Genomic DNA, 26,628 nt, shown 5'->3' with positions numbered 1-26,628 from the left:
AGTTCATGTCCCGTCCCTTGACGGGCTTTAAAAAGTGCACCCGGTGTGATCGGTTGCTCTCTATCACCGATCCACACCGGTGGTGCTTGCTCTGCCTGGGTCCTGAGCATCCTACAGAGTCCTGTGATAGGTGCTCGACTTTTCAGTCTCGAGCGCTCCGCAGACGCCGTGCCCGAATGGCGGAGCTCTTTGCAGTGGACCCCGCGGTGGCAAAGGCCTCGACATCGGCCTCGGCTTCGGCCCCGGCCTTGACCTCGGCCTCGGGTACCTCGACCTCGCCGCGACCTTCGGCTTCATCCAAGCCTGCTACCTCGACGAAGCCTGCCCAGGGTAAGTCCTCGCTTCCTTCCTCGACTCCAGGGTCTGCGAAGAAGCCATCCTCGGGCTCCTCGACGGCGGGTGGGTCGTCCTCGGCCCCGCCCCGAGTGTCGAAGTCGGGTACCCCGAGGGAATACTCGAGACCGAGGTTGCCCTCCAGGGAGCACCTGACGGCCCCGGACCTACCCGCCATGATGGGGGTTCCGGTCTTCCAGGACCTGCTCCGAGCGCTGATTGCCTCGGAGCTGTCCGGGGCCCTCGCACACCTGCAGCCGGCTTCGGCCTCGACTGCTCTGGCCTCGTCCTCGACTGCTCCGGCGTCGGCGGCCTCGGCCTTGGTCCCCTCGGCTTCGACCCCCGGGGTTCTCCCGGTCTCGACCCCGACCTTGCCCTCGGCCTCGGTTGACCAACCTGAGCGGAGCGTGCGGCCTCGGGACAAGGTGCGTCGGGTTAGGAGGATCTCTTCTTCTTCCTCTTCCTCGAGGTCCTCCCGGGGCTCGTCGGCCGAGGAAGCCCAAGCGTTCTCGGGGTTCTCCTCGGAGACGCGGTCGTTCCTCGCCGACCGGGGGTGAGACGTTGCGGGTCTCGGAGCTCCGCCTCGACAACCCGAGGCTTTTCCGTTCCTTCGAGGGCAGGGGTTCGAGGGGCTCCTCGCCGAGACGGAGGGGGCGTGCCTCGGTGCCTTGTACCCCGGGGACTTCTCCCAAGGGCTCCTCGGGGCATAGGCGATCCCCGACCCCTTCAAGGTCCCTGGATGTGGCCTCCTGGGGGTCGAGGTCTAGTAGGGAGCCTCAGTATTCCCGTGAGGTTTCCCCCTCCTTTTTGGCAGCATGGGCTTCTCGAACTCCTTCCCCGCCTTCCAGGCCCTCCTCATTTTCCAGATTCGTGCAGGATATGGCACGTGCTTTGGACCTGGACTTACTCACGGGTTCTCAATATACGAAAGAGATTTTGGAGGAGCAAGACTTGCCCACTCCCCAGAGAGAAACTCCTCGGCTGCCTCTCAATAAAGTCCTCCACCAGACCTTCCTGAGAAATTTGGAATCCCCTCTTACAGTCACAGCGGTGCCGTCTAAGATGGAGTCCAAGTACCGGACCATCCCATGTAAGGGCTTCGAGAAGACACAACTGTCTCACCAGTAGTTACTTGTCGAGTCGGCGCTGAAGAAATCGCAGCCCTCGAGGGTTTCGGCGGCAGCTCCTCCCGGACGGGAAGGGCGGACCCTGGACAAGTTTGGTCGCCGCCTCTATTCCAATTAATTGATGGCTACCAGGGTCCTCAATTATGTCTTTATATTTTCCTCCTATCTTCGACGCATGGTGAAAGACTTGCCCCGTTATCATGGGGTCATGCCAGATTCCCATAAGGAGGGGTTTGCTACTTTCATGGCCAATTTGTCTCAATTGCGTCTGTACCTGTTCCACGCTGTTTACGACGCATTTGAACTGGCCTCGAGGGTCTCCGCCTTTGCAGTGGCGATGCGCCGGCTGGCATGGCTCCGTACGGTTGATATGGACCCGAACTTGCAGGAGCGTCTGGCCAATCTACCGTGTGTTGGATCGGAATTATTCGACGAGTCCCTGGAGGCGGCGACCAAACGACTGTCGGAACATGAGCGCTCCATCGCCTCCTTGGTCCGTCCTAAACCTCGGGTCCCGCCGCAGAAGCCATTCAGACCTCCCCCGCGGCGATACCCGCAAAAGTCCACGCCGGCTTTCTCGAGGCCTCCGCCCCGGCGCCCCCCCGCGACAGGGTAGAACGGGCCAACCAAAACCTCAGGCGCAGGGGGTCTCCAAGCCGGCGCCGTCTTTTTGACGTGATGTGCGGATGGGGGCGGGCCCCCTCCGCACTCTCACCGGACCCCCTTCCCATCGGGGGTCGGCTGCGGGCCTTTCATGCGGCCTGGACCGGGATCACCTCAGATGCTTGGGTGCTTCGGATCATCTCCGGGGGCTACTCGCTAAATTTCTTAGTCACGCCGCCGGAACATCCGCCGGGGGCTTCTCCGTGCAATCGAGCCCAGCTTCCTCTACTCCTCGCGGAAGCCAGGGCCTTGTTGAGCCTTCGGGCGGTGGAGCGGGTTCCCCCCGAACAGCGGGGGCGGGGGTTTTACTCCCGCTACTTTTTGGTCCCAAAGAAGACCGGGGACTTACGCCCCATTTTGGACCTCCGGAAGCTCAACAAGTTCCTGGTCCGGGAGAAGTTCCGTATGTTGTCGCTTCCGGTTTTATACCCTCTTTTGGAGGAAGGGGACTGCATGTGCTCCCTGGACTTGAAGGAAGCATATACTCATGTTTCGGTGCATCCCACCTTCCGCAAGTTCCTACGGTTTTAGGTGGGGGAGTTGCACGTTCAATATCGGGTCCTCCCCTTCGGACTGGCTTTGTCCCCTCGAGTCTTCACGAAGTGTATGGTGGTAGTCGCTGCAGCCCTGAGATCTCGGGGGCTGCAGGTCTTTCCCTACCTGGACGATTGGCTGATCAAGGCATTGACCAGGGAGGGGGTTATCTCAGCGACCCAACAGACTATCATCTTCCTTCATCGTCTGGGGTTCGAAGTGAACTTTCCCAAGTCTCAATTGTGCCCGACTCAATCCCTTCAGTTTATCGGAGCCGTGCTGGACACGGTTCGCCTCTGTTCGTTCCTCCCCCCCCCCCCTCGGTTGGAGGCCCTGCTTCGATTGAGTCGCCAGGTTTCGCTGATGCCTGTAGTATCGGCTCAGCGCATGATGGTTCTTCTGGGCCACATGGCATCGGCGGTCCACGTTACTCCGTTCGCCCGCTTGCATCTGAGGCTTCCTCAGTGGACCTTGGCCTCGCAGTGGCGTCAGGATCGCGACCCAGTCTCTTGTCCGATAACGGTGACTCCTTCTTTGAGACGCTCGCTCCGTTGGTGGACCAACTCTTCCAATCTTTCCGGGGGTTTGCTCTTTCTCGTTCCTCCGCATCGCAAGGTCCTGACCACGGACTCCTCGGAGTACGTGTGGGGGGCTCATATCGACGGTCTGCGGACTCAGGGTCTATGGTCGGCAGAGGACCGTCTTTGTCACATCAATGTGTTGGAGCTTCGGGACATTTTTCTGGCGGCTCGAGCGTTCTGCCACTTGCTACACAATCAGGTAGTCCTCGTCCGGACGGACGGACGGACAACCAGGTGGCAATGTATTATGTGAACAAACGGGGCGGAACGGGCTCTTGGTCCCTGTGCCGGGAAGCCTTGCGCCTTTGGGAATGGGCGGTCTCCCAGAACATCTTCCTACGTGCGGTTTACATTCAGGGAGAGAGGAACTGTCTGGCAGACAAACTCAGTCGTCTTCTCCAGCTGCACGAGTGGTCGCTGAACTCCCGGGTTCTACGCGAGGTCTTCGACCGCTGGGGGACTCCTCAGGTGGATCTGTTTGCCTCCCCGGAGACTCACAAACTGCCCCTCTATTGTTCTCGGATGTACTCCCGGGACCGTCTCGAGGCCGATGCCTTCCTTCTCGACTGGGGGGGAGGTTCCTTTATGCGTTCCCTCCTTTTCCTCTGATCTTGAGAACATTGGTACATCTCAAATCGACCAGAGCCACTATGATTCTCATTGCGCCTCGTTGGCCCAGACAGCACTGGTTCTCCCTGCTTCTTCAACTCAGTGTCAGGGAACCTCTGCTTCTGCCTGTTTTTCCCTCTCTGCTGTCTCAGAGTCGGGGTTCGCTGTTACATCCCAATCTTCAGTCTTTACATCTGACCGCTTGGTTCCTTTCCCCTTGACTTCGGTTCCTGTTTCTCAGTCGGTGAGGGAGATTTTGGAAGCCTCGCGCAAGGTCTCGACTAGGCTTTGTTATTCCCAGAAGTGGACCAGATTTTCATCCTGGTGCTCCTCGAACCATCTGGACCCGAGTTCAGTTCCAGTGTCTTCGGTGCTGGAATATTTGTTGCATCTGTCTAAGCCTGGGCTGAAGACGACTTCCATTCGGGTGCATCTCAGTGCCATTGCGGCGTTCCATCGGCATCTCGAGGGTCGGTCTCTTTCTCTTCATCCTCTGGTAACTCGTTTCATGAGGGGTCTCGTGAATGTTCACCCTCCTCTGAAACCTCCTCCTGTAGTTTGGGATCTTAATGTGGTCTTAGCTCAACTGATGAAGCCTCCTTTTGAGCCTATCGACAAATCTCATCTTAAGTTTCTCACTTGGAAGGTGGTCTTTTTGCTTGCGCTCACGTCCGCTCGTCGGATTAGTGAGCTGCAGGCTTTGGTTGCGGATCCACCTTTTACTGTGTTTCATCATGACAAGGTGGTTCTTCGCACCCATCCTAAATTTTTGCCTAAGGTTGTGTCTGATTTCCACCTCAATCAGTCCATTGTTCTTCCGGTGTTCTTCCCGAAGCCCCACTCTCATCCTGGTGAGGCGGCGCTTCACACGCTTGACTGTAAGAGGACGTTGGCCTTTTATCTCCAACGTACCAAGTCTCATCGGAAGGTTCCTCAATTGTTTTTGTCCTTTGATCCTAATCGGTTGGGACATCCTGTTTCCAAGCGCACCTTGTCCAACTGGTTGGCTGCTTGTATTTCTTTTTGCTACGCTCAGGCTGGTCTCACGCTCCATGGTCGAGTCACGGGGCATAAGGTCCGGGCTATGGCAGCTTCTGTTGCTTTCCTCCGGTCTACTCCTGTGGAGGACATATGTAAAGCTGCCACTTGGTCTTCGGTTCATACGTTCACCTCCCACTACTGTCTGGACACTTTGTCCAGAAGCGACGGCCGGTTTGGCCAGTCGGTGTTACGTAACCTGTTTTCCTAAATTGCCATCCTCCCACCTGCCCTTTTTTGGTTGGCTTGGAGGTCACCCACATGTGAGAATATCATGCCTGCTTGTCCTGGGATAAAGCACAGTTACTTACCGTAACAGGTGTTATCCAGGGACAGCAGGCATATATTCTCACAACCCGCCCTCCTCCCCGGGGATGGCTTCTTTGCTGGTTATGGAACTGAGGACCACGAGGTGGGGATGCGCCCTCTAGTGGGCAAGAAGGCATGCACATGCGTGGTGCAGTGTAGCAAACTTGAAACTTCAATCAAGTTTGCTTGAAAAGCTGTCCGCGCTGGGGCTCCGTAGATGACGTCACCCACATGTGAGAATATATGCCTGCTGTCCCTGGATAACACCTGTTACGGTAAGTAACTGTGCTTTTTAGAGGCTTCTAGGAAGCCTAGACAATGCTATCACCAAAAATGGACTAGATTTTCTACGTGGTGTGTTTCTCATGATAAGGAGCCTCAACATTCCTCCTTATCTTCTGTTTTGGATTATCTTTTGCACTTATCCACTTCTGGTCTCAAGTGTACATCGATCTGAGTCCATCTCAGTGCAATTGCTGCTTTCCATCAGCCTATTGAAGGGAAACCCCTCTCTGCTCATCTGGTGGTTTCCAGATTCATGAAAGGACTTTTCAATGTCAAACCTCCTCTCAAACCGCCTCCGGTGGTTTGGGACCTCAATATTGTTCTTGCTCACTTGATGAAGCCTCCATTTGAACCAATAGATACAGCTCATCTGAAGTATCTCACTAGGAAAGTGGTGTTTCTTGTTGCCCTCACCTCTGCTCGAAGAGTCAGTGAGCTGCAAGCTTTAGTTGCTGATCCACCTTTCACTGTTTTCCATCATGACAAGGTGGTCCTCCATACTCATCCTAAATTCCTCCCTAAAGTGGTCTCGGAATTTCATCTCAACCAATCCATTGTTCTTCCAGTGTTTTTTCCAAAGCCTCATCCTCATCCTGGAGAATCAGCTCTTCATACTCTGGACTGTAAACGTGCTTTGGCCTTTTATTTGGAATGCACCAAATCACACAGAACTGCTCCTCAACTTTTTTCTCCTTCGATCCAAACAAGTTGGGACATCCCATCTCTAAGCGTACCATCTCCAACTGGATGGCTGCTTGTATCTCATTCTGCTATGCCCAGGCTGGATTACCCCTACACAGTAGAGTCACAGCCCATAAAGTCAGAGCAATGGCAGCTTCAGTAGCTTTCCTCAGATCTACACCTATTGAGGAAATTTGCAAGGCTGCTACTTGGTCCTCGGTTCATACTTTCACTTCTCACTATTGTCTGGATGTTTTCTCCAGACGGGATGGCCAGTTTGGCCAGACAGTATTACAAAATTTATTCTAAATTGCCAACACTCCCACCATCCCATTCTGGTTAGCTTGGAGGTCACCCATATGTGAGAATAGGCTGCCTGCTTGTCCTGGGATAAAGCACAGTTACTTACCGTAACAGGTGTTATCCAGGGACAGTAGGCAGCTATTCTTACAACCCACCCACCTCCCCTGGTTGGCTTCTCTGCTAGCCATCTGAACTGAGGAGACGCGCCCTACGCTGGGCGGGAAGGCACTCGCGCATGCGCGATGTGGTCGACTCGAAACTTCTAGTTTCTACAAGCAAGTCTGCTTGCGAGCTTCCGCATCTGGACTCCGTCGATGACATCACCTATATGTGAGAATAGCTGCCTGCTTGTCCTGGATAACACCTGTTACGGTAAGTAACTCTGCTTTTTGGAAAACTTATTTAGTTGGTTTTGTGTATCCTTGTATTGTAAATTTTATACGGTGTGAGCAAAATCCGAAATAATAATATGAAAAAGTGTAATTTTTTTGTATACAATGGGATGGATGGTTTGTCAATACGTTTTTTTTGTTTTACTCATTCTCAAGGATATAGCTGCATCAAACAGGTCTATTTCCATATATGTCCAAAATGCAGTTATAGACTTTTATTTTTATTTTTTTTTTGGGGGGGGGTTGTTGGAAGGGCAGAAGGAGTTGGGGCAAAATCTTATCCAGGTACTGAGTACAAAAAAAAGTTTAATTAAAAAAAATTCCTGCTAACATAATTGTGTGTAATTTACAGGAGCAACAAGATGATCAATCTCTTTATTCTGTCGATGAAAGACCTCCAGCTCCACCGTTCTTATCTCTTCTTCAAATTAGTCTTCTGTCTGATTTGGATGTGGATGGAGTTCAGAAGTAAGTATCTTTAAAATATCTGCCAAAACATACTAAGAAAAGGGCAATATTCCCTTCTGAATCAGGAACCTAAAATTTTGAACTTTTGTTGTTTGTAGAATTTTTTTTTTCACAGCTTTGACCTTTTTGTCAGTACAGTGGTACCTTGGTTTGCGAGCATAATTTGTTCCAGAAGGATGCTTATAATCCAAAGCATTCGTATATTAAAGCGAATTTCCCCATAGGAAATAATGGAAACTTGGACGATTCGTTCCACATCCCAAAAACTTTAATAGAAAATACAGTACTGTACATACTTGCACTGTAAGATCTCACTCGTTTCGAATAGTCACTACACCGCAGGTGAACTGGGCGTGATGTTTTTATTATGTTCAACCGCATTCAGCGTGAGATGTGCGTATGTTGTGCACTCTTGAACTGCGGGTGCATATATTACGTTCATCCGCGATCAGTGATGCAATGCGCATATATTGAGAGTATTTGATGTGATGCAAGTATATGTGCTCGTACTGCAAGACAACGCTCATTTATTAAGTTAAAATTTAAGAAAATGTTTTGCTCGTCTTGCAAATCACTCGTAAACCACTTTATTCGCTATCCAAGGTTTGACTGTATTACATACAAGAAGTAGCTAGTAAAGCAAAATTCTAAAATAAGCCAATTTGTTAATTTAAATAACTGTATATGCCAGTGGTTTCCAAACCTAAGTCAGACTTTCACAATATCCATAATGAATATTCATGAGAGAGATTTGCATGCAGTGGGCAGATTAATGGTCCTTCTAGCCCAGTATCTTCCTTTCAGCAGTAACCAATCCAGGTCACAAGTACCTGGCAGAATCCCAAATAGTATCAATCAAAAAAGAAAAAAGGGGGTATAAAGGATAATTAATACAAAAAATTATTTTAATTTTTATTTAGTACCTAACTTCCTATTTATAAAAACTATTATTACTAATAACCCACATATGAGAACTTATTCTGAGCACACACTGGGGTAAAAGTGTGTGCTCAGAATAAGTTCTCATATGTGGGTTATTAGTAATAATAGTTTTTATAAATAGGAAGTTAGGTACTAAATAAAAATTAAAATAATTTTTTGTATTAATTATCCTTTATACCCCCTTTTTTCTTTTTTGATTGATGATATTTTTGTGGGTTGGTTAATTTGGATAATGATCCGTGTGTTTGTTAGTAGAATCCCAAATAGCAGATTTCATGCTACCGATCCCAGGAATAGTAATGACTTTCCCCATTTCAATCTCAGTAGCAGACTATGGACCTTTCCTCCAGGAACTTGTTCAAATCTTTTTTAAACCCAGAAAGCTAACCGCTGTTAACATATCCTCTGGTAATGAGTTCCAGAACTTAACTATTTGTTGAGTAAGAAACTCCCCAACCCTATATGTCCTGACTGTCCAAATTAGATTGTAAGCACTATTGAGCAGGGGCCATCTATGTCTATGGCCATCTATAGCCTTTCAGCGCTATAGAAAGGATAAATAGTAGTAGTATATTGTTATATACTAGTCTTTGTTCTTTCTTTCTAAAACTACCATCTGATCACGTTTACCCATTCTACACCAGTGTTTCTCAACCTTTTCAAGCCAAGTGCCCCCTAAGCCTAACAAATACCAACTGAGTACCCCACCCAAGCTCCACCCCAATATGCAAGGCGAGGTTGTACCATGAAGCAATATATAGAAAGATGATGGCAGATAAGGCCAAATGGCCCATTCAGTCAGTCCATCCGCAGTAACAATGATCTCTTCCTCTCTAAGAGATCCCACGAGCCTATCCCAGGCTTTCTTGAATTCAAACACAGAGGCTTTATATTGCTCTTTGTCTTATTTTCTATCCCTTTCGTAATAATTCCTAGCATTCTAATTGCTTTTTTGGCTGCCACCACACACTGGGCAAAAAGATGGCAGTGTGTATTTCACGATGACACCTAAATATTTTTCTTGGTGCTAACTTCTAAGGGAGAATCTAACACCAGAGAGCTTTAATTTGCATTTGTTTACATTAAATTTCATCTGCCATTTGGATGCCCAATTGCCTAATTTCCTGAGGTCTTCCTGTAGTTTTCACAGTCTGCATGCATTTTAATAACTTTGGTCATTTTTTTTAAATATCGGGTCTAAATATGCACACTCGTGCTTGGCCCTGTTTATCGACCTACTATACACAATTGTGTTATCCAGATTGTGGCATCACCTTCAACACATCTCAGGAACACCCATTCTGGGAATATCCATATTGTGATGCCTAATTCAGTTGGTTGTTCCCTGTTTAGCAGTTGCAAAATTGGTATTTTGACTTTCCTAATACACAGACACTCATTTCAGACTTTTGGTTCGTCTGTTTGCTTTAAAATAAGGACCATAGTATATCTGGACTTTCAGAAAGCATCTGACAAAGGTCCTGATGAGATACACTTGAGGATATTTAAAAATCCATGAGAGAGGAGACAATTTCCTGTTGTGAATTGAAAACAGAGGGTATGGTTAAATAGTCAATTTTCTCAGTGGAGGATGGTTAATGGTACCTTAGGGATCTGTACTGGGACCAGTACGTTTTAACATGTTTTTAGATGGTGTGATAATGGGAATAATAAGTGAAGTGATCAAATTTGCAGATGACAGTTGGAGCCTTTCAGGAGCAGGGAAATTGAAGTGGAGGAGTTGCTTTTGTGGTACCGGACCGGACTGGCCTGGTTCGAATTGGGACATGACATTTAAAGCTGACTGAAGGTAGTGAGAATAACTGACTTCTGGTTTATTTTTATTTTAAATTTTCTTTTTGCTTTATTTTTATTGGGCTTGTTTAATTTTGCTATTTTTTTTTCTTTCTTTTCTTTTTAGAATTTTTCTTTGGGGTTCTTTGATATTGAAGTTTTCCCTTTTGTTGTGCCTTTTATAGTATTGAATTTATTGTATTATAATTTCCCTCTTTCTTCTCTTTATAAAGGTAAATCTAAGTAATTATTTTTTTCATAGATACTATAGTTAGATTGTGAGCCTGTTGGGACTGAAAGGCCATGTTACATTTCAACATGGAAGGAGTCAGGCAAGACTGGGCTCTTGCTGCAAAACCAGGAAATATAGCAGCAGCCTCAGGAAATTTACATAGCAGCTCCTTCTAATATGCCCAGTCCTTTTTCATTTGCCTCTGACAAGCATAGTAGATTTCTCTCTGCCTCTTCCTCAACCTATCTATTAGAATCAGAGGTTCTAGATGTTCGGTCTTTGTTCACCTGACCTTTGGGACCTACAACTGCATTGGCAGATGAAACACCAACAATTTTAATACACAGTTCTGCCCTTCAGCCTCCCCTCCTCTGGGAGGCTTCATCAAGAGCTGCGTTCTGATGGCAGCAACTTTGATGCCAAACCATTTTTTTTCCTATCTCGACGATTGGCTACTATAGGATGCCTCTTCTCAGGGATGTTCTCAGACAGTTAAGTTTGTAGTTAGCTTTTTGACATCTCAGTTTTAAGCCTCTCAACCACTGAAATTCATAACAGCCCTGCTCAATATAATTATATTCAGGGCCTTCCTACTTCCTGTTTCAGCTTTCCAGTCAAGTCTTTCATCTGCTGTCTATTTCAGCTGATGGGACTCTTGGATCTCATGGCATATTCAGTCCATATTATTTTCTTCACAAGACTTCATTTTTGAACTGCCCAGTAGTCTCTGGCATCTACATGGTCTCCAGTTTTTGAGCCTTTTTCTCAGCCACTTTCATCGCTGTATTAATCTCTTCAGTGGGGGATGACATTGGCCAATCTTTCCAAATGGCTGCTACTTCAGATGCCTCAAGATCATCCAATTCCAACCACATATTCCTCCAAGTATTCTTCTCGATTCATTTTCGCTCAATACCTTAATTCATTCTCTAGTGATTTCAAAACTAGACTACTGCAATTCCTTGTTAAAGGGGGCATATCTTAAGGATATAAGGCGCCTCCAAATCATACAAAACACTGCAATAAAAGTAATCTCAGGTTCAAAAAAATTCGATCATGTTACACCTCTGCTTCAAAATGCTCACTGGCTACCAATTTCATATAGAATTACTTATAAAATAGCACTATTAGTCTTTAAGACAATAAGAAATAATACTCCTGCATTTATAGATAGGCTTCTGATTCCTTACAGCCCGTCAAGAATTCTCAGATCATCCTCACAAGCGTCCCTATATGTTCCCTCTTTAAAAATCATCGGTACTCGCCGTAACCTGATTTTTTCGGTTACAGCCCCTACTATTTGGAACTCACTCCCTCTTTATTTAAGACTTGAACAAGATTTGAATAAATTCAAAAATAGTTTAAAGTGTTTTCTTTTTAAAGAAGCCTTTAACTAAAAGTTTATTTTTCGGTTGATTCCTAATTTCATCGTTTTGTATTAAACTCTGATTATATATCCCCTTTTTTTTAGATTTTCAAGTTTGCAAATTTTTTTCTCACATCATCCTTATGTTCTAACCTAATCTGATTAACACATTTTTTTTTTTTTATTGTATTTATTGTATTTTTTCTTTTCCCTCCTTTCCTACTGTTCCATGTGTTTGTTACCCCAGTTCGTTTTTTAATTTTTAAGTAATTATTTTTATTTACGATGTATTTGTGATTTAAGAAATCCAATTTTATTTCTTTGTAAAACGCTTTGTATCCTGAAAAGCGTTTAATCAAATAATTTAATAAACTTGAAACTTGAAACTTGTGAACCTCACCTGGACAGTATTAACACACGAGCCTGTTCTGCCAAGAGCAGACCCATATGTTGAGACTTAAGTGAGTTGGAATACAGCATATTTACTCAACTCCTCTTACTATGCTTGAGCAATCAACTTGGGTTCTACTACATAATCAAGCATGACAGTATCAGTTTTTCTGTCAGTAGGCCAAGAGGATTTGGAACTATTCAATTGCTTGAAACATATTTCTAGGTAGCCCTTTCAGGACCAAGGGACATATTTGTCCCATAACTTTAAAATCCTATAAATTTTGATTGGGATAGTCTACAGTTCTAAATTTGATATGTACGGATTCCATATGATACTGCCTTTATGTAAACAAACTGGTTCCGACATTCATTCATTAGCGTCGTTGCCAGATTGACGAGAAGATTCACTTGCCACACTGTCCATAAGCCAGAAGTGTGATTTTTTTTAAAAAAAATAATGATATTTCACAAAAAAAATCAATTTTTTGGCATCTGCAAGCCCTTTTTACCATAAAAATGTCGTCAAAACCACAAAAATTGGCCTACGATCCTTATGGTCCTGAAAGGGTTAAACAAGCAATAAGTACTTTTGCCGACAACCTCAACTGATTTATTTGGCAACATGAGTAGACGCTCACCTCCTTGGTTTTGTGTCGCATTTTCACTCTTTCTGAGACTCCTCAGATAGTACTATCCTATTTCAGACACTATGTTAACGATCCAATATCCTTCTAGATCTTGCCATCTTTTTCATGCAGTGTCGAAGTTTCTTTTACATCTTCATTCTACAGTTGTCTTATCTGATGCTTCTATTTGGGATGGCCTCATCTGATGCTGATGTTCTGCTCTTTTCACAATCTTTTTGGATGTCTCCAAGAATCCCTTCTTCATGGCAGCGTTTTCAATAAAATATGGTTTTCAGCGTAGCATGGTATTTATCATCAAGATTCTTTATCATCCTTCATATCTTCAGTGTTGGAATATTTTTTCACTTATCCAACTCATGGCTTAAAATCCCTTTAGTCAGACTTCACCTCATGGTTTTCAGTGTTTTCCATTTTATTTTACTGTTCAGGTTCTGACTATTCATCTTCTAGTTGACAGTTTATGAAAACACTTGTCGACAGACCATTTCTCAAACTTCCTCTACTGGTTTGGAATCTTACTGTGGGTTCTCTCCAGTCTGCTTCAGTCTCCATTTCAACCAATGGCCTATGCTCTTCTTAATTTCCTCTCTTAGGAAGTGGAATATTCTTTTTATCTCCATCACTTCTGACTTACTTCTGTGAGTTTCACACCTTGGTGTCAGGCACAACTTTTTCTTTTTTTGTCCAAGATTAAGTATTTCTCCGCGCTTTTCCAGAGGTAGTCTCGGATTTTCATTTCCATCAATTTATTGTGTTACCAGTTTTCTTTCTGACATCTATTTCTCATTCTGCTGGTTAGTTCTTCATACCTTCTACTCTAAATGGACTTTAGCTTATTACTTACAAAGGTCTCAGTTTTATAGAGCATCGTTTGAACTGTTCACTTCTTTTCATATGAACAAGTTGAGCCACTCCTCCACCAAAAGATCTATTTCCACATGGCTTGCTTCGTGTATTTCTTTTTGCTATGCTTGGGATGGACTACAATTCAGAGATCTTATAACAACTCATGGGATCTGGGCTATGCAGCTTTAGTTGCTTTCTTACGTTCCAGTTACATGGCTGATATCTGCAAAGCAGCTACTTGGTCCTCAGTTCACACGTTCATCTCTCTCTATTCTCTGGAATTTTTTCTAGACGCGATGGTTACTTCGGTCAAGCAGTATTATAATTTTTATTTTCTTATCTGGCCAACTCTCCCTCCATCCCATTACAGTAAGCTAGGGAGTCCCATATGTGAGAATATGCTGCCTGCTTGTCCTAGGATAAAGCACAGTTACTTACCGTAACAAGTGTTATCCAGGAACAGCAGGCAGATATTCTCACATCCCACTCACCAGCCCTGGTTGGTTTCTTAGCTTGCTTATGGAACTGAGGGGCTCGAGCTGGTATCTGGCGGGAAGGCAGTCACGCATGCGCGGTGTGGGCAGTCACAAAGTTTTTGCAACTGTGGTGCTATTGGCCTCCTAATTGACTCTACCCTGCCCCACCTGAATAATGCTGATGAGGATCATGTTGAAGTATGGTCTTAACTAAATATAATATCCAGGTATTTGAGACCTAACAGAGCTGAATTCCTCTGTATGATGCATTGTATACTTAGTATTCATAAACATAATTTGAAATTTTTCCCAGTTGACTTTATAGCCTAAATACTGTGAAAATTTTTGTACTAAATCCATTAAAGACTTCAGAGAGAATATAGAATGGGAAACAAAAATCCAGCAAAACTATTTGTTTATGCAGCCACTTTACATTTAATTTAATAAAATAGTCCCTTTATTGATTCACACTATCTAATTGATAACAAGAACTCTAAAGTAATACTAAATAGCAGTAGGGACAACAGATAACTTAGTGTACCAACAATCAGAGAAAATGGAACACACTAGGGGTATTATTTACTATTATCCTCACTACAACACTACCTCTCTGAAATTATTCTAGGTAAAAAGCTATTTGAGAACTGCCCACTCTTCCTGCTAGTAACTATACCCACTGATTTTTCTTTTAGTTTGTGTGGTTATCGAGAACTATTGTTTTGCTAAGAAGGGTATGGACAGTTTCCTGGAGGAAAAGTCTATTGTCTGTTATTGAGAGACATGGGGGAAGCCACTGCTTGCCCTGGAGTGTTGCTACTCCTTAGGTTTTGATCAGATCTCTCCATCATTTCTTTTTTTTCTGCTGTTCTTTTTTCACTCCTAATTCTTTCATTTTCTTTTTTCTCTTTCCCTTTTGCCTGCCTTTCCTTCTGTAGCTCTTGTCTTCTGGTCTCAGGGAGGTCGACTGGCCCAATCTGATGAGGTCCAACACTCCCAGCTTTCTCTCTTCGACCTTTTATAAAGGCTAATTCAATCACAGAAATCTTCTCTCTGCTGCAGTTACAAAGTACATATATTCCACTGACACAAGCAGAATTGCATCCCACATCAGTACAACTCTTTTATTTTATCAGTACAACTCTTTATTTATTTGCTGGTAAGTATGCCCATAAGTGTGTCGAGCTTCTCCTTAAATCTCTCTTGCTCTGACCATAGAAACTTAGCTGGCTTGTTCCCACATGGATTTCAAATTTTCTAACATGGCTGTTTATAAAAGAATCACTGAATTTTGGATTTGCTTTGTACCACTGAGCAAGTAATCCCATCGTTGGGTCATTGACCAATTCATCAGTGCTGTAATTTCATCTGTATTGATCACTGCAGAGGATCCCGATCACCCAGGGGCATCAATAGTCTCAGAGCTCAGGGTCCATAATAATAATAATAATAATGATTTTATTCTTATATATTGCCAAAGCCATAATAGTTTGAAGCGGTTTACAATAAGAAGTGCTGGACAATCAGAGAAATAGACACAATGTAAAATCATCAAATATACAGAATAATAAATACAGAATAAAATACAGAATAAAAGAATAAAAGAAGTAAAAACAATAAAATTCTCTTGGGTGCAATCTCATCCCAGGTTTGTCTGCAGTGAGCTTGAACGGCTCACCCCAGGTTCTGCCTCGGGGGCTTGAGAGCAGACTGAGCAGTTCCCATGGCAGTCTTATCCAGGGTCAGGTCAACTGCGTTTCTCTCCTCCATGATGTCACGTGGCTCTGGTGGGGGTCTGAGAGTCCATTTCCACATTGGGGATTGGACAGCAGTCCGAAGAGTCAAGGCTTGTCTGAGCTGAGGTTTCCCTATGCAGCTCCAGCACAGAGGCATGGCACAGTGAGTAAGGGTTCTTTGTTCCACGAGCTTTGTGGTAAGGGAGGGGAGCAGGAGCTTCGGGCTTTGCCTCCCTTTATGCTTCTGGTGGCTCAGGTGCTCAGTTGGAGCATTTTCTGTGCCAAAAATTCCAGCAAAGCGCAGCTGCGTGCCAGTGGACAAATACCAGAAGCCAGTGCAGGAGACCCTGTCAGGACCCTCTGAGCTACCTTGGCAGTGGTTTGCTCCTGAATTCATACACATGATGTATGAAGCCTTTTTAAGTGTAAAAAGTCGACCTTTCTCCATGGGGGCTTTGACCTAAGTGGTGCCAGGCTTTTCAGCAAAAGGTGCGGGGTCCGCCCCTAGGAGCCATGCAGATATCATAGGGACCCAAGCTCTGGTGGACTCTTAGGATGAAGATTCAAAGTCCATGCCTTTAATTTCTCATTTTGAATCCTCAGATCTTGGAGATTTCAGCATACTAGCTGAGTAGGGTGGGTGAGGGGGTGCTGACCACAATTAGGCGGCAGTCCTAGAAATTAGAGATGACCAAAGGGTGCGAAGGTTGTTCAATCTCTCCAGCTTACAAGGTTGGATTGCAGAGGCGCTACAGAAATTAAAGTTGGAGCTGCCTCAAGCCTTCGTGGCTCAATGCTCGCTCATGAGCAGCACCAAGGAATAGAATTCCTATTTCCCTTGCATCCAGTAATCACTCAAATGTTAACAGATTATTGGAAAGTTCCTGAGGGGTCTTTAGGAGTGGCTAAATCTATGATTAAGCTCTACCCAATAGATGCTGAGTTCCAGCGGTGATTTGCTATGCCAAAATTGGATTTGCTAATGGCACAGGTTATGAAGTGAACTTCACTTCCTATTGAAGGGGGGGAGTAGTCCTCTAGGACACACAAGATCACAGGATAGACTTTGTCATTGAAAGACAATTCGAGGTTGCTGCCCTGGGAATGAAAGCGGCTGCTGCGGCATCCTATATTGCCCATTCTTGTATTACTACCTAGCTCCTATGAAAATTGTGACTGTCTCAAAGAAATGTTACTAACAATAATAATAATACTGGTTTGTTTAAGTATATGCTCAGAGACCCGGAGACTCTGAGATATTTATCTCAAACTGAAGTCCCACTGACCAATCATTGCATTCTTTTTTTTATTTTTTATTTTTTTTAAATCATGCAGCCACAAAGCTCAAAAACGGCAAAGCAAACTTATCTTAAATTTTTTAGGGTCCCGACATGGACCAAGTTTCATTCTCTGCTTCAGGGAATCCAAAACAGAGTTCATATGCAAAAATCGGGTCCTTATAAGTCAAAACAGAAACAGTCAAAATCCTTCATAAAAACAGTCAAAAAACATCCATTTGTTAAGATTACCATTATAACTCAATAAGCTTTTTTCAAAAAACAGCCTCATATAATTTCATGGGGGAAAGGGGGTACCTGTAAACTTCAAATAAGTTCTTCAGTCTTCATGTGCGGAAAAAGAGCGCGTTTCTTCACCACAGACACAGTGACTCTGCTCTTATAAAACATTTAAAAGGCAACCACTGAGCAGCTAACCAATGAAAAAGTGAAGAGATGACATTGCCATTCACAGCTTATAATCAGTGGATGAATTAACCCAAAACAACGCTCCATTCTGTTTCACTATTTAGATCATGTGAACTCCTTCACTCTTCATGCGCAAAAAAAAAAGTGTGCATTAAAAGAATGCACTTCACCGTAAACATTATATTTGATAAGAGGCACCACATACCAATGTAGTTACGTCACATTTAACAACTCAATGAGAAAATGAAGAGATATCATCATTCATCTGAAAGTAACCAAAGAGTTTTGGCTGTCAGATCCTTATGAATGTAGCATGTTGGGGAAGACCGGCAGCAAAAATGATTTATCATGATGGATTAGGATGGCCATATCTTCCACCTATATTGGAAGTGAAAAGCAAGTCTCCAGTGTCGCTGAGAGCACACACCACTTGCAGCGTTGCGTCATCCTAGGCAGATTCTAGAGCAGTCTCACCTGCAGAGATTTGCAGGGTGGCTACTTTGTCTAATCTCCATGTGTTTACTAAGTTTTACAAGATGGATGTCACAGCCAGGCTGGACACCACCTTTAGGTCCTCTGTGCTGGCAGCAGGCTCATCTGTCCCACCCTAGGAGCCTGGGACTGCTCTGATAAGTCCTGCTGGTCAAGACTACCTGCCCTGTTGCACAGGAAGGAAAGATTATGTTCTTACCTTACTAATCTTCTTTCTTGTAAACAAGAATGGTAGTCTTGACGCTCGCCCGGTCAGATGTATACTAGCCTGCTTTCTGTTTCTGACATGCCTGCGTAGTCAGATGTCTTGTTCCTATCTCCTGCCCGGTAGGGTCAGGAATGAAGAGGAATTCACTCATAAGAGGCTCGTTTTACTACTGAGCAATAGAACTATTGAGGCAGGTGGCACAGAGGTAGGTGGCTCCTTTCATTTCCACTTTATTTTCTTTTGTTTAGTAGTGGTTTAAAAGCATTTTTTTTTAATGTTTGCATTTGGAGCAGAACAGAATGTGATTTTGGGGAGTTTCCTCGCATCCCTCTCTGTTTGCACTCTAGAACTTGCTAGAAGCTTGGGTACCAACTGAAGGGTGGAGCTCATCCCAGAGTGATGAGAGGTGGAGCATGAAATCAAGGTGGGCTCTCTACATTCCTCGCGGTTGATAAAGGTTTTACCCGCTGGTCTAGACTACCATTCCTGTTTATAAGAAAGAAGATCAACAAGGTAAGAACCTAATCTTTCCATATCACTCTATGGTGTGACCTCACCTTGAGTATTAAGCACAGTTCTGATTGCCATATCACAAAAAAGATATAGTGGACTTAGAAAGGGTTCAAAGAAGAGTGACCAAAATGATAAAGGGGATGGAACTCCTCTCGTATGAGGAAAGGCTAAAGAGGTTGAGGCTCTACAGCTGAGGGGCGGGGGGGGGGGGGGTGATATGATTAAGTTCTACAAAATCCTGAGTGGTGTAGAATAAGTGAGGGTGAATGAATTGATTTTTCACCCTTTCAAAAAATACAAACCAGGGGTCCCTCAATGAAATTACATGGAAATGCTTTTCAAACAAATAGAAGGAAATGTTTTTTTACTCAAAGAATAGTTAAGCTCTAGAACTCGTTGCCAATGGGCTGTTGGTAATAACAGCATAGCTGGATTTAAGAAAGGTTTGGGTAAGTTTCTGGAGGGAAAATCCATAGACTGCTACTGAGACAGACATGGAGAAAGCCACTGCTTGCCCTGGGATCAGTAGTATGAAATGCTGCTATATGGGTTTCTGCCAAGTGCCTGTGACCTGAATTGGCTACAGTTGTATACACTTCTCCCTCTGTATTTGCAGTTTCAGCATTCACGGTTTCGCTTATTTGCGATTTTTCGCATGCTGACTCCTCCCCCCAAAATTAAATCATGAGTACTGTACCGATAAAAAAGTTTGGCGCTTACCAGCATTCACCCTTAAAATCTCTGCTTCCAAGCTTTCACCCTCAAAATCACTGCTTCCCAGTGTGCATTAAGAAAATCGCTGCGTCCATGCTTTCACCCTCAAAATCGCTGCTTCCTAGCGTCCACAGAGAAAAATGCTGCTTCCCAGCATTCACATAGAAAAATGCTGCTTCCCAGCGTGCACGGAGAAAATCGCTGTTTGCCTGCTATCAGCCTGAAAATCGCTGAAAAGTTATTCGCAGATTCAATAATAAAAACAGTGGCTGTTAAAAGCCCCTGCGAATAACATATAAAAGTTATTTGCGGTTTTTCTGTATTTGCGGTTATGTTCTGCCCCCAACCACCGTGAATACGGAAGGAGAAGTGTACATGAAACTGGGTTAGATGGACCATTGGTTCACTCAAATATATCTTTTCTTAATTGGTAGAAGGAGCCTACCAGTTGAGAGAGCTCAATACAGGGAGCCATAAAGTAAAGTTCAATTTACAATTATTGAAACTTCTAAAGTTATTTGGACCAGTCACACTAACTCAACCTACTTCAGCATTCTGACCTTACTAACAATAAATGAGGCATCCAAACTGTGGCCAGCATTATGCATTGATAAATTTTTTTAAATGAAAACCTAAATCAGAAACAGGATTTTAAAAATATAATGCATGTGCATCTGAAGAAATATTAAAATGCAGATTAAAATCACGTATTATAAAAATCTATAGAATTTGAAACAATATTGAGTGATTAACTTTAAAAGCAATTCCATTGAATGCCCATTTCCACACCAAAAGAATCCAGGTACCGAGATGCATTGGGGTACCTAAATGAAGGCTTTCACTTTTAGAATTGGCCTCTGACTGATATTATTAGATCTATATCTACCTGTCTGATCTGGATTTGTATAAGTTTTGTTATGTAATTTTGAGTCTAAAACGGAGTTTATTAATATCTTATCCTATAGCCTGTGCTCAATAGAGAAATGATTCTGTGGTTGGAGCACTGAGTGGTATTCTTGCCTTCTTTAGGGATTGCTAAAATTACTGCACCATAAAATGAGTGAGGAAGTTTGCCTTTGATAGTAATTTCATTAAACGCTTTTAACAAAATAGAAGGAAAGTGTCCCTTATATGTTTATATAGTTCAGCTGACAGAGCATCTGGGTCATCCACTTGGTTATTTTCAGAGTTTAATCGCTACATGTATTTCTTCCAAAGTACATAGATGCAAGATACAGTGTCTGGCATTAGTAGCTAGTGAAAGGGAATTTTCTGGCTTCTAGCCAATTATCCAACACCTGCTGTGATGCAAATGATTGAGAAAAGCAAAATAGAACTAAGCAAAGCTCTAAGTGATTTGCATAGTATCATAAAGCTTTGGTCCACATTATTAACATTAGCAATATATCTTTTGATACAAGTTCTTTTCAGCTACCACAAAAGCAATTTGTTAGATATTTTTTATGAAAACGCTAATAAAGCTTTTAGTTAATCTTAATAAATGGAATAGGAAACTCCCATGGTGTTTAGTTCCCTTTCACATTGAGAAATTTCTGCAGTGTACGAGTACTTTTATCCCTAGTGAATTTATGTGCTCCTCCAGCCTTTTCAGCTCAACCAATTAATTTGTCATATTTCACGTGCTTTTGTATTTTTATTGTCACAGAGAGTGAAAATATCTGTCTGCATAAGACAGCTTTGGCAGCAGCCCATAAAACAGCCCATGAGATGTCGGTAATACAACTAACAAATACCAAAAGCTGTCAGTAAAATTATTCATCAAATCATTTTGTTGGGATTATCGGTTAGCCTCTGATTTTAAATGAGGATCTAAGCTTTTCTTATTTCATTGATCACATCAATATCATATCATCCTTAGAATATATGATAAACCATTTTATACTGTTCATAATCGCTTTTTAATTTTTTTTAATGCAAATAGGACACATATCTTCTCTCTGCTTCTTAAAAGAATGTTCATGCATTTATTAAGACCCCCCCTCCCCCACAACAACCTTCTCCTGAACCCTGGCCATCGTTATAATCCTTATAATAAAATTGGACATAAATCCCAATATGGTCATTGTGTTGAGCTGGAGAAACCTCTGTGTCAGAGGGACAGAGAGCTTCAAGGACAGCAATGTCTACCCAATGCTGAGGCTGCCTCTGAGGGGGAAACCTACATGCTGTCACCAATTAAACAGACCACCATAGTATCTTTTCTTTATAGCAAGTATCTCTAATACTGTCTACAATGCATAGATCATATTCTCAAGCCAGTATCATTCTTCATTTTATCAAACTTCAAAATACATTTTCTTCAGGGTCTTCAGAAGTGCCAGTAATAGCCAAGTGTTTTCAATGGCTAAAATATTTTGGCACTGGTAGAGGATATTCAGTGGAGGGTGATCACACATATTAAAGAAGGGTGGGAGGGAGGTCATTACGAACGTAGATTGAATTATAGTGAATAGAATTGGATTTTTACTTTAAACACAGTGGAACCATCGGGTCTAAATCGGGAAATAGAATGGATGTCATTAGTGCGACTCCTGTTTCGCTGCCTTCTGTAACTGACGTAATTGAAGTGATCAATGCAAGCCCAGAGGGAGGTTTAAATTTAGTAATTAGAACGCCGCGACCATCTTATTCGAGAGAAGTTACAAGTTCGGGATGGTGCAATAAACTACAAAGGGTAAATATTCCATTATTTAGTTATAAGATGGGTTTTCCCCCTAATATTAAAGATGAAATTTATATAGTGTTTAAAAAACACTTTTTAATGGTTGATAGAAATGATTTTATGTTTGCAGGGGACTCTTTTTGACACAGCCTTTCAGCGAAACATGTTGAAGTAACAGGTCCCTTCCCGAAACAAGCAACTTTACAGATAAGTTTTACTTGGATATATATAAAAATGATAAAATTATCAAATGAGCACAGAGCACTTTAAAAATTGCAAAAATATAACTTAAGTGGGTCTGATTACGAGGCCAGTGCCAAAAATATTTTAGCCATTGAAAACACTTGGCTATTACTAGCACTTCTGAAGACCCTGAAGAAAATGTATTTTGAAGCTTAATAAAATGAAGAATGATACTGTCTTGAGAATATGACCAATTAAACAGAAGCATTCAATAAACATTTGCCTCATTCAGTGAAAGTATATTGAACCAATGATGATTTAATAAATCATTCGTAATTAATGGAAAAAATCAAGTATTCAGAAACTCATTTAAATCAAAGAAGCCCACTCATTGTCTATTTTTAAACCCACTGGTTCATTTGCATTCAAATGAAAAATCCAAAACTGTTGGTGATGTAACTGAACAGAATTCATGAAGGTTGTCATTTAAAGACGTTATGGTTTCCAAAGAAGATTCTTCTCTGCTTGCAGCAATATTTAGAAAGTCTGTGTCCTGAAGATTGAGTTGAGAGCCAATGCTATAGACAGGATAGCTCTTAATATCAAGCACCAGATTTGCTAACCATTTCTGTACTGTAAAAGCTTCTAAAACCAGGTTGAACAAGATAGAAAAATTCAAAATAATCCAGCTGATTGGACACAATAGCTTAATTTAGATAATATAGGAAGAATAGTAATTGGTGTATAGTTAAGGTCAAAATGTTGTTCCTTTGAAATAGAAGTCAAGATAATATCATCAATTACTTTGGTAACGAGAGTAATTTTTAATGATCTTCCAAGGTGCAAAATGATCTGGTGCAAAATCATAAAGGAAAGTTGGCAAGCAGTGAAGATGGGCAGGGATCTAGTACACAATGGGAATTTATAAATTTACCCAAAAGTATTTGGAATTTCATTATATGAATAAGTAGAAATCGTCTCCAAAGGATGCTTGAATATAGAGCAAGATATAGAAGTACAACGCTTGTTAATTTCTCAGGATATTTATTCTGGAAAAAGTTTCCAATTCTAATTCTGTTGGCTGAGTAATGGAAAAAGTCAGTAATAGAATAAGGAGCTAGTAATTCCTTAGTCCAAAAAGTCTCCTTTGATTAATTGGACCTAGTCTAATGAGATTGGAAAATATGATTTTTTCCCCCCCCCCAATTAAATAATCCTTATCTATTAATAATTGACAGTTTCTATCTTAACCTATCATCCACAGTATGAGAGACATGCCATATTTGTTTCAGACATCAACAAGAACATTTTGAAACAAACCAACTCATCTTTATAGCAAGGCAAGAGATTTGTCTAAAAACCAGTTTTCAATTTGAAAGGCCCAGTTTGATCAATTGAATTATGGTATTCCAACCCATCGTTTGTAGATGGTCAGAATCAAATAATTTTGGTTTATTTTGGGAGTACCCAGGAGTAAAAAAAAACTTCTGCATCAGTTTTTAGAGTACTTATGCTGCTTCCTGATTTCTTCATGCAGATCTTGTTTTCATTTTTTGAAAGATGTGTTTTTTTGGATATAAAAGCCTTTAACTTCATGTTTTAACTATACTGGCTATCTCTCCATCTTTTTTCATTTGTGGAATATATCATCTGGGCTTCAAAGATGATATTTTAAACAACGTCTGTGCTTGATTTAAACTCCTTGTTTCGCTGCAATTACTTTTTAATATTTATCAATTAAACTTGATTCCATCATTGATTTATACATAGGAATGCTTTGTCTTTCCAATAACATAAAATTAGCTTAAGCGAGCTACTAATTTAGATGTTAAATAATGTTAGATACTAATATTACGTATTATGTATTATGTATTATACGTATATTACGTATTATGTATTAGAAATGTTATTTTTTTTCTTTTTCCTTTTTATTTAAATGGAGTTCTTTTCATAATTTTGATTGAATTATATTGTAAACTGCTTTGATCCTTTTTTGGCTGTATATGCGGTATATAAAGATTTTAATATTGGAAAGTCTAGCAGCTTTGAATGTAACTCATCCAGGTGTTTTGGGGTTGATGCAGACTTCCAAATGATGGTCTCATTAGTATACAGTGTAGAGACAGACAAAATCTGAGATGTACAATCCTATCCTATAAATTGCAACATTTGATATTAATTTTGAAATCATTTTCATATTATGTTTATTTCTCCAAGGACAAGCAGGTATTATATTTTCATGTGTGGGTGGCATCATCTGTGGAACCAGGTACAGACACATACCAAGTGCACTGTCATTTTAAATTTTAAAGCAACGCCCATAATGTACGCATGAATGGTGCCTTCCCAACCAACTTTGGCTTGCAGGACTTGCAGTTCGTCATTTTCTGTAGAGCTGAGAAGCTAAGGGGTTCATTTTCAAAGCATTTAGACATACAAAGTAATATAGTTATTTTTCATCCTTTCTTTTTATCAAGTTCCTCTACGTCTACTGACTTTGGTTTATTTTTTAACAACTCTTTTGTTTTTGGCCTTCAGACTGCATCAAGACCTTTTTTTCCACCCAGGAGCATTGAGCCTTTATAGTTTGCTTCTTATTCGAGTTTCCTAGGCCATTGAGTCCTTTGGCTTCGTGTTGACCGTTTTCTCCTCCATGTCCAAATCGGTACTAAGCAGTTTCAAGAAATGCACTCGATGCAATAGGGCCATCTCAGGCTCTGATCTGCATAACTGGTACATCTAGTGCATAGATCCTGAACATTGGGACATTGTGTCCTCTGAGCCTGCATGCAAAAGAAGTCATCTAGCATGGCTGGGGATTCAGAATTGGATTCTCAACTTCTACATTGATATCACAATGTGCATTGTGCAATGTGCATTGTGCATCAGGGTCAATGCAGTGCCAACACACTATTTCATCATCGATGCCTTGAGCGTTGGACCTCTCATGTAAGAAAGCTAAAAAGCATAAAAATTCTTACACTTCTCAGCATACCACTGCATCCTCCCTAGCATCAACTTCAATGCATGCTAATCAATGTGTGGAAGATCATTCGCCATCCATACAACTAATGTCTCTGCTCAGGTGTACCTCAACATCAAGGTCTCCCATGCCGCACCAGCTGATACACAGACTGCTTCTGTGCCACTGTCTTTTTCGAAACTGGCACTATTTCTCCAGAAGGAGATCTGGGCTATGCTCAGACAAGCTTACGGGGTACTTCAGACACAGTCCACACAAGCTTGTGCTTGCCTCAGCCCAGCCCAGCCTGAGTTTCCATCAAAGCATCAATTTGAGGACACAGTCATATACACCTGCTTGATACCAAGCATTGGCATCAACAAGGCCCACTCAATTCATGTATCATCCTCGCTGGAGGAAATATCTGCTGTTTCACCTTGCAAGTTAGACCATTAATACAAACTAAACAAACAAAAGTTAAGTATTACTAATATCTTTATGATAAAGTTTGAGAGTTAAGATTTATTAAATAAGCCACGTTGAGGATTTGGTATGTTAAGCCAGATACAATGAGAGTTTTCTGAGTATCATGGTGGTATCTCTGAGGGTCTGTTATCATTGAAACTACCAATACTTTAGTGATAAGTGTGAGAATATGGGAGGTGATTTATAGGATATCACCTCTTTTTGTCATCTGTTGAATTACTCTCCCACAAGAACTTGTACATTAATTGATGTGCAGTCCATAAATAAATCCTTTGCTATCATGGCATAGGTAGAGAGAGGGATGAGATGGGGTGAGGTGATAAAAGTTAAAGCATACAAATCTTAATGGGGATGAGGAGTTTGCTTTCCCCTCTGAATGAAAATCTTTCCTTTGGTGAGATTTAGAGAATATATTCTGTAGGAGGGGTTCAAAGACCATCTTTTGAGATGAACAGAATTCAGTACAAAAGCAATAGAGGTAGTTCCAGTAATCCAGTTTATTAAAAGACTCAAGATAGGTAGGGAAATCAAGGACAATAAATCTTTAGCCACAGAATTAACAGAATGATAAAAAGCATAATAGCATTTCTCATTAGGATATATGTCAGTGCAATAAAGCAGCATTCACAAATTAATTACTTATGTCAGTTGCAGAACACCCAGCAAAGTACATTGCCAAGGTGCCCCAGTGTTCCTGAAAGTCCAGTCCTTTTAAACTTTCAAAATGCATTTAGGAAGACCTTTACATTACATGTTTGTTTAAATGCCACCCTTCTCCAAAATGAACTGAGAGCAGCTTACAACCTAGTAAAAATAAATTCATCAATAATGCAGTAATATCCATCAAAATGCAAACAAAGCTCTCAGCATACTCTGCATGCAGGGACACAGGGTTGGAGTTACAGGATATGATGAGAAACGAGCAGGGC

At 42.2% G+C, this 26,628-nt stretch overlaps 1 protein-coding gene across 1 annotated transcript in view; it reads left to right on the top strand.

The window, feature by feature from the left end:
* The window catches only part of CABCOCO1 (ciliary associated calcium binding coiled-coil 1), a 166,397-nt gene that overhangs the window by 25,195 nt on the left and 114,574 nt on the right, over positions 1–26,628 (top strand). The window contains exon 2 of the mRNA XM_033942110.1: positions 7,208–7,323. Coding sequence (XP_033798001.1) covers positions 7,208–7,323 — 116 coding nt within the window. The remainder of the gene's footprint in view (positions 1–7,207; positions 7,324–26,628) is intronic.

Source organism: Geotrypetes seraphini, chromosome 4 (assembly GCF_902459505.1).
Source record: "Geotrypetes seraphini chromosome 4, aGeoSer1.1, whole genome shotgun sequence".
Lineage (NCBI taxonomy): Eukaryota > Metazoa > Chordata > Amphibia > Gymnophiona > Dermophiidae > Geotrypetes > Geotrypetes seraphini.
Note: the sequence above shows the minus strand (reverse complement) of the source record. Positions and strands in the feature narration are given on the sequence as shown.